This window comes from Felis catus, chromosome D1 (genome assembly GCF_018350175.1).
Source record: "Felis catus isolate Fca126 chromosome D1, F.catus_Fca126_mat1.0, whole genome shotgun sequence".
NCBI lineage: Eukaryota > Metazoa > Chordata > Mammalia > Carnivora > Felidae > Felis > Felis catus.
The window spans coordinates 100,119,637-100,128,551 of NC_058377.1; the positions used below are offsets into that span (position 1 = coordinate 100,119,637).

The window sequence follows — 8,915 nt, forward strand, 5'->3', positions numbered from 1 at the left end:
TAGGCTTAGTGTCAGTTTTTTGTTTAAAATTTTTTATAAATGTTTATTTTTGAGAGAGAGAGAGAGAGAGAGAGAATAAGTGGGGGGCGAGGGGCAGAGAGAGAGGGAGACACAGAATCCGAAGCAGGCTCCAGGATCTGAACTGTCAGCACAGAGCCCTATGCGGGGCTCAAACCCACGAACCACGAGATCATGACCTAAGGCAAAGTTGGACGCTTAACTGACTGAGCCACCCAGGTGCCCCAGGTTTTTGTTTAAAACCAGGGTAGGCATAGGCATTTTCTTACTATCACTAAGAGAAGAAAGGGTGAGTAGGAATATTCTACCTTGTAGCTGGTTAAGAGGGAGCCTCTGTTCTTCCTGCCCCTGGAGCTTCCTTTAATGAATAGGCAGATACTCATTACTTAATAGAATCTTCCACAGATGCTCAACAAACTTTTACTTTAAAGGAAGTCCTTCCTACAGATGCGGAAGAACTAGTAGCTTTTAACTAGAAGGATTTCACTGAGCCCAGGGAAAGCAAAACCAGAAGCATATAAAACGTGTAAAGCAAGGGGGCAAGAGTAATTTAAGTTTGGCCTCCTGGACATGATGCTGCCCACAGCACGGGTTCTGAGTGGGAGGGGTGAGCAGGGAAAGAACCAGGAAGTCGGGGAGGTCTTCAGCTGCAGCCTATCAGCTTGTCTCAGATTTGCTTCTGTTTTACATCGGTTTGTGTTGCCATCAGAAACACTGACAGAAAGTGTAGCAAGCTTCATTGAAAAGTTCAAGAAGAAAGACTGAATTCAAAGGATGTGGACTAAACATGCCGAGTTTTCAGGAGATCCTAAATGTTCATGGTTTTCTCAGGTGCCATTGCATCTATGTGGAACCATCCTGAAAATTGTCAGAGGCATACTCTAGTGGAAAATCGAGGTCTGCCAAATGTTCAGTTTTAGCAGTAATGAAACTAATATTTAGTTGTTTTCACGTAAGAACTTAGAAATCTACTGCCCAGTGATGCAAAAGTCAACAATAGACATACGCTCATATTTTGTGGTTAACAAAGTGAATTGATACAAAAATATTGGAATGGAAAGAGTTAAGAAGGACAAAGGGAAGCAAGTGTGTCTGAAGAAAATCTGGCAGCACCTTCCCCCACCCTGTAATTAGTTCTCTTATGGTTGTGTTTTTCTCTTGACTTTATAGGCAATACCGTACCTGCATTCTCACTGTCCTTGAGCTATATGGAAATGCCACACAATATCACAGAGTTTTTCATGCTGGGACTCTCACAGAAGCCAGAGATACAGAGAGTCCTCTTTGTGGTTTTTTTGATCATCTATGTGGTCACCGTGTGTGGCAACATGCTCATTGTGGTCACCATTACCTCCAGTCCCACCCTGGCTTCCCCCATGTATTTTTTCTTGGCCAATCTGTCCTTTATTGATACCTGTTATTCTTCCTCTATGGCCCCTAAACTCATTGCGGACTCCTTGTGTGAGGGGAGAGCCATCTCTTTTGAGGGTTGCATGGCTCAGCTCTTTGGGGCCCATTTCTTGGGAGGTGTTGAGATTATTCTGCTCACGGTCATGGCCTATGACCGCTACGTGGCCATCTGCAAACCTCTGCACTACACGACCACCATGACCAAGCATCTCTGTGCCCTGCTGGTGGGGGTGGCTTGGCTGGGGGGCTTCCTGCATTCACTGGTTCAGCTCCTCCTGGTCCTTCAGCTGCCCTTCTGTGGGCCTAACGTGATCAATCACTTTGTCTGCGACCTGTACCCCTTGCTGGAGCTCGCCTGCACTGACACATATGTCATTGGCGTCCTGGTGGTGGCCAACAGTGGTGTGATCTGCCTGTTGAACTTCCTCATGCTGGCTGCCTCCTACATTGTCATCCTGCGTTCCTTGAGGTGCCACGGTGCCGAGGGGAGGCGCAAAGCCCTCTCCACCTGTGGGGCCCACTTCACTGTTGTTGCCCTGTTCTTTGTGCCTTGTATATTTACTTATATGTGGCCATCGTCTACTTGGTCCATGGACAAAAACATGGCAGTATTTTATGGTATTCTGACACCTATGCTGAATCCACTCATTTACACCCTGAGAAATGAAGACGTAAAAAATGCCATGAGAAAGCTCTTCATTCAGTAAGAAACTACATGTATGTAATGAGTGGTAAAGCAGGAAGTAGAAATGACTTTATTTCTGTAAGTGTAACAAACCAAAACTCGTTCTGACTTCTGAATATCACCTTATTCCGTTATGTCTATCTGTTCATCTTCATAGGCTTTTAGGGTTTAGTCTTTTTACCTGAATTGCATAGTTTGGTTATAAAACAACGGTATAAGATGTATGTGGCATGAATCATTATTATCCCTGTTTTAGAAATGAAGAAACTTTGTCTCTTGATGTGATTGGTTAATCAAGGTTATCTGGCTGTGAGGTACCTAAGCCAATACCCCAAATCGGTTGTTTTTGGTCCATCATTCAGCTCTTTCACTAGCGATCCATGGTATATCTTTCCAGTCTGTGTGATAACGGAGCTGTAGAAACGTGAGGCAAAATACAACGTAAGGCAAATAACTTCTTGCTTAGCTGTGGCTAGCAGTCTGTATGCATCCAGGCAGGCTTCTCTTCCTTCTTATCACCCTGTATGACATCCCTGGCATAGCTGCTGTTCTAGAAGACCTTTGCTCTGGAGACAGATCAACCTGAGTTTCTGTCCTATTTCCCGTGCTTACTTGTGGCACGACCTTGAGAAAGTGACTAAACATCTAGCAGCCTCTGATGCCTGTCTTTAAAATATAGATAATACATATCTAAAGTGTTACTGTGAGAATTAAATTAGAAAATAGATGTCAAATTCAGAATCCAGTTTCTGGCACATATTCCCACAACGTTTTATTTTATATGTTCCTCAACCTTTCCCTAATCTTCCATACAGAGGCTGCCTTCCTTCACTTTTCTATCTCTACTAGGTGTGAAAATAATGCTGTGCTTAGAGTAGATGACTTTGTTTTTGGCCAGTGATTATTTTTCCTAACTCCCTGTTTCAGATTCCAAGGGATGCTGGGGTTCTGGAATCTGAAATGTACATCCGTGTTTGCTCTGTTCTTTTCCTGGTTTTATGAACTCTGACGAGACCCTTTCTCAGGCTTCATTCTTTAAGAGTGTAGGCTCTCATAATTTCCAAAAAGTTTTTGTTTCACAGTATGTAATTCACCATGTTGCAACATACCCACTTTTTATGCTTGTACCAAAAAAGAAACTAGAAGTTAATATGAAAGTTTGTCTACTATAAGTATGCACAATTAGTCTCCAAGAACTGATTCAGGAGCTCATTAGGAAATAGTTACTGCTTTACCCTCAAACCTCTATGTCTCACAAAAATAACAGTTGCCGAGTTCTTGGGGAAAATAAATGTTGCCTTCTTTCATTTTGTCCCATTCTGATAGTCTAGTTAAAAAATTACGTATAATGAGGGGTGCCTGGGTGGCTCAGGTCTGGCTTCGGCTCAGGTCATGATTTCGTGGTTTGTGGGTTTGAGCCCCGCATTGGGTTCTGTGCTGACAGCACAAAGCTCAGAGCCTGTTTCAGATTCTGTGTCTCCCTCCCTCTCTGCCCCTCTCCTGCTCAGCTCTGTCTCTCTCTGTATCTCAACAATAAATAAATGTTAAAAAAAATTTAAAAAACTAGGTATAATGAGACCTTGAATTTTATACCTATTCATTTCTGCTGTTAAGATAATAAAAGTATGATTGAGCCTGTATTCCAATTAGCTAATAAATATGAAACCATGGTGAGGGTCACTAAAAACAGCCTATTGTTTTCTCGAATTTGCCACAATTTTATCTAAAGGAGACTTTCTAGAAAAGCATACTTACTTCAGTTGAAATTTGATAAGCACCTTTTAGTACAGTTACCAACTAGCATAATGAACGATCCAAATGCTCCCCCCACTTTTTTTTAATCCCTCGTTTTTATTGCCTGAGTCATGATTAATAATGGCCCAACCAACTTACAAGTGCTGCTTATTTCTGAAAACATTTCAACTTGCTAGAATAAATACATGAATAAATATCACCAGAAGTTTTCTATATGATTTCAAAATTATAACTAATCTTGTTCACAAAGGTAGCGGTGTCTCCATCTTGGAGTCTATGATAAAACCTCTTTCTCCCCAAATACATATTTATTTTAAAATTCAGAATGGGGGCGCCTGGGTGGCACAGTCGGTTAAGCGTCCGACTTCAGCCAGGTCACGATCTCGCGGTCCGTGAGTTCGAGCCCCACGTCAGGCTCTGGGCTGATGGCTCAGAGCCTGGAGCCTGTTTCCGATTCTGTGTCTCCCTCTCTCTCTGCCCCTCCCCCGTTCATGCTCTGTCTCTCTCTGTCCCCAAAATAAATAAAAAACGTTGAAAAAAAAATAAAAGCATTTGCTTTATAAAATTCAGAATGTAGGACAACAAAGGTGAACAATACACACATGTGCACACACACGCGCACACACACACGTGCATGTGTAAATCCACCTATAAGACATTACCCAGTGAGAGTTGCCATCAGTGTTTTGGTAGATATCCTGGTTGTCAGCTTTTCCTCTTCCTCCACCTCCTCCCTCCAGTCTTCTATTAACTTGGTTAAGCCTCTGCCATCCTAAAGCGTACCCTCTGGGGCTAAATGATTCTTTGTTCACTTATAAGGCATCTTAAACTTTTCAGATCCTTGGTTTCCATGTCCAAGAATAAGCATTTTAATCCTTAGTGCATGCCCTTGTGAAAACCATGTGCGTGAAGACCACAGCACCTGACAGGTTGATAAGCCTCTAATAAATGATGGTGCCCCTGCCAGCGGGGAGCAGAAGAAGAAAGGCTGGAGCTAGCATAAGCTTCCAAATTTTAAGTACTGTTGAAAATATCCATGTGGTGTCAAAACAGAACTGCATGTGAGATTTTATTCCACAGCTTATTGTTAGTACTGGCAAGCTACTTAAAAAAGTAGTGTTTTGGGGGCACCTGGGTGGTTCAGTCGGTTGAGTGTCCGACTTTGGCTCAGGTCATGATCTCAGAGTCTGTGAGTTCGAGCCCCGCAGTGGGCTCTGTGCTGATGGCTCAGAGCCTGGAGCCTGCTTCCGATTCTGTGTCTCCCTCTCTCTCTGCCCCTTCCCTGCTCATACTCTGTCTCTCTCTGTCTCAAAAATAAATAAAAACATTAAGAAACAAAAAGTAGTATTTTGGGGCCCTTGGGTGGCTCAGTTGGTTGAGCGTTCACTCTTGATTTTGGCTCCAACCCTTTGTTTCCTAATTCATGAAACGGGGATTTCAGGTCATGATCTCATGGTTTGTGAGTTCAAGCCCTGCCACAGAGCCTGCTTAGGATTCTCTTTCACTCTCTCTCTCTCTCAAAATAGACAAAATAAAAATAACAATCATAATAAAAAGTAAAAAGTAACAGGTAAAATTAATTAAAAAATAGTTTGTCACCTCTTGAACTTTCTTCCCTCAGTGAAGTTTTTCTTTTTTAATAGATGACAGCAGGATGAGTACATATTCATATCAAACATATTTACTATATTTTTTTTAATTCCAGAATAGGGAGTTGGTGGTGGGCTAGCTTCTAGTGTCCAGAGATCCTCACAGGTCCCGTTAGTTTCCTTGCTGGGATGGTAACTCACCATTATGCTGTCCCTACTCATAAGTGGATGCCATTTATGACTTATTTTGAAGTTTAACGTGGGGCTGGGGCTGAAGTACAGATGTTTGGTCGTCCTGTGATCATGGTTGGTGAATGAAAGTGGCGGTGTTCTTGGGCTCTGGTGAGCAACTGTAGTCCCTGGCACACTTTCTGTGCTGGTGACATCTCTGAAGGCTGTAACCGTGTCTGAGCAATTTCACTAATTTTCAGCTGGCTCTTTTTTTTTTTTCAACCGAAATCATTTAATGCTTACAATTTAAGAAAGTATGTAATGTTTGTTGTCCATTATACAGGCCAAAAAAATCAGTAGAGAGATGAAGTAACTTGCTTCCATTTACAAGGCTAATTAACGCAGCAGACAAGATGAGAAATCAAGCCTATTTGATCTAAAGCTCTTAATCTTTGATTTCAAAGCATCTGACTATTTCTGAATCTCTCTTAGAATTTCATTATGTACATGTTATGAATTCTTTTCTATAATCTGGATCTGTGGTCATTGTTGTTCTGTTTCGCTACACAAAGTTGGTTCATATATCACTGGTAATTTCCTGCCACAGCTGTTCAAAGTCATTGTTTCCTTTGTCCACATCTAAAACACAACTTTAGGGGCACCTGGGTGGCTCAGTCAGTTAAGTGTCTGACTTTGGCTCAGGTCATGATCTCAGAGTTCATGGGTTCGAGCCCCGCGTCGGGCTCTGCACTGACAGCTCCGAGCCTGGATCCTACTTCAGATTCTGTATCTCCCTCTTTCTCTTCCCTTCCTTCACTGGTGCTCTCTCTCTAAATTAAACATTAAAAAACACATGACTTTAATGTACAGGTAATTTCTGCCTTAACTCTACAGACTTGATCAATTATATTTCTTTTGCACCAGCCAATTTTTCCTCCAATTGTTTCTGCAGACAATTGTATATTACAGAAAATGGTGGCAATGTAATTTCTAAAAAAGTACCTTTGTGTGCCAGTATTCTCTTCTTGGGATTGTGCTAAGTAAAGAGATTTTTATCGCTGTGGTGAGAGAACATTTCTGAACCTCTTAAATTTACTACGATAAGAAAAAGTATACTTGGATGAAAGTACTTGAAGACTCCCTGCTGTTGAATACTTTTTTTCACATGCAGTTTCTTTTTGTCTTTTAAACTAAAACTTCATTCTAGCTGTAGCACTGGGTGTAAAGAGTGTTCAGGACTATTGACACTGATCCGTTTCACACCTCCAATCAGGGCAACATTATGACTTCTGTGGCCTGCTGGTAATTTTGTCCTCATGAGCCCTCCTCCTCCATTAACAATTTTAAAAATTATATTTTATAACTGCATTGATATAAAGATGACTATAGTCCAAGTTGGATTTGGATTACATTCATTGTTTCCTTATTTTAAAAGAAATTGAACATTTCAAGGGCTCCTAACATTATTGTAGGCCCTAGGCACCATGCCTACTGTGTCTTAATGGGTATGTCGACCCTGCCCACGACATACGTGCTCCTGAAGAAATCTGATCCAGGCAGCAAAATTGACTGCCCCGAGTTTGATCAGGGAAAGAAATCTCTATTTATTTAAGAAGGGAATAAATGTCTATAAATCACCACTAGATATTTTTAGGTAAAGACTAATCACAAACTTCATTTATCACTGTTTTTCATTGTTTGCCCCCAGAGTTTCTTCATGACATTTTTCACTTCTGCATTTCTGAGGGTGTAGATTAAAGGGTTCAGCATGGGAGAGACTATCGTACAAAACACAGTCACAGCTTTGTCAGAGGGGAAGGAGGTCACGGGTCTCAGGTACAGGAAGGAACAAGGTACAAAGAATAAGATGACAACGGTGACATGAGAGGCACAGGTAGACAGGGCTTTGCGACGCCCTTCAGAGCTATGAGTCCTCAGTGAGTGCAGGATGACAACATAAGAAGCAACCAGCATAGAAAAAATGAGCGAACACAGCGATCCACTGTTGGCAGCAATCAGGGGCCCCAAAGTGCGAGTGTCTGTACAGGCTAGCTCCAGGAGAGGTATTAAATCACACATAAAATGGTCAATAACATTGGGGCCACAGAACGGTAACTGGACCATGAACAAAATCTGGATTCCTCCATGAAGAAAGCCTAAAATCCCAGCCATTGCCACGAAGAAACGACAGACAGGTCGTCTCATGATGGTCATGTAATGCAAGGGCTTACAGATGGCTACATAGCGGTCATAGGCCATGACAATTAACAAGACGATCTCAGCTCCAGCGAAGAAATGTTCTGCAAAGAGCTGAGTCATGCAGCCATTGAAGGAGATGGTGTTCTTCTCAGAGATCAGGTCATAGATCATTTTGGGTGTTATGGAAGAAGAGTAGAAACCATCTATAATAGACAAGTAGGACAGGAAAAAGTACATGGGAGAACCCAGGGCTGGGCTGATGAAGATGGTGACGGAGATGAGCAGGTTACCTGCCAGTGTGATCAAGTAGGTGATTAACAACACAGCAAATAAGAATTTCTGCAGTTCTGGATTCTGGGTCAAGCCCAGCAAAATGAATTCTGTTACATTGCTCATCCTTTCCATGGATTCAGCTTGGGTTGTGAGCACATGGTCCATCTGGAGAGATCACAGAGTTTCTGAGTAATATTTTTAATTCAACACTAAAAGTTTCCATCACCTCTGTAGTCCTGGCCTCTGGGATTGATGGAACCACAGCTTCCACTCACCTCTGCCACTTCGGAGACAGTTATAAAGAAGATTAGAAAGAGGTTAGATTTCTCTTATTCATATAAATTGAATATTAACAATATGTTACAAACACCAGAATAAAAGCAAAGTGTTAATATGTATGTTGACTATGATGGACTTCCAAACTCTCTTTCTGGCTCTAAACCCTCACAGGTGGCTTTCTTTTGCTGTTTTTGGGACAATGTTTGTCAATAACAATGATTTTGAAGTTACATTTGCCCACTGGCATGAATATTTATAGATATATGGACACAATATTCTTTAAAAAGTCAACTGTATTCAGATAGGAAAGTGCCAAGCCTTACTATATCTATACCAGCAGTGTTCTTTGAGGTATGATTCCTTTCTGCCAAATGAATGCACGTACACACAGAGAGCTGCAGATGGGGTTTTCCCTCTTCAAAATGCCAAGGAACTGTCTGCATAACAGCTCATTGAGCAGCATTTCCTCAGTAGCCCTGGATGTTGTATCTGGCTCCAAATGGCTATTACACAGTCACTCTTCCCACATCTTTGGA

At 41.9% G+C, this 8,915-nt stretch overlaps 2 protein-coding genes across 2 annotated transcripts; one reads left to right on the forward strand and one right to left on the reverse strand.

Moving 5' to 3' along the window:
- Positions 1 to 220: 220 nt before the first annotated feature.
- LOC101087349 (olfactory receptor 4C3) lies at positions 221 to 3,473 on the forward strand. The gene has a single exon (XM_045039294.1). It carries the CDS (start codon positions 1,227 to 1,229, stop codon positions 2,133 to 2,135), a length of 909 nt encoding a protein of 302 aa, XP_044895229.1. The 5' UTR covers positions 221 to 1,226; the 3' UTR covers positions 2,136 to 3,473.
- Positions 3,474 to 7,156: 3,683 nt separating this feature from the next.
- On the reverse strand, positions 7,157 to 8,365 carry LOC111559085 (olfactory receptor 4C45-like). Its single transcript, XM_023249654.2, has one exon. The coding sequence runs from the start codon at positions 8,263 to 8,265 to the stop codon at positions 7,303 to 7,305; it is 963 nt and encodes a 320-aa protein (XP_023105422.2). The 5' UTR covers positions 8,266 to 8,365; the 3' UTR covers positions 7,157 to 7,302.
- Positions 8,366 to 8,915: the final 550 nt, after the last annotated feature.

Bases quoted from the DNA above. Each gene is read 5' to 3' on its own strand.
- LOC101087349 (XM_045039294.1), top strand. From the start codon at position 1,227: ATGGAAATGCCACACAATATCACAGAGTTTTTCATGCTGGGACTCTCA.
- LOC111559085 (XM_023249654.2), bottom strand. From the start codon at position 8,265: ATGGACCATGTGCTCACAACCCAAGCTGAATCCATGGAAAGGATGAGC.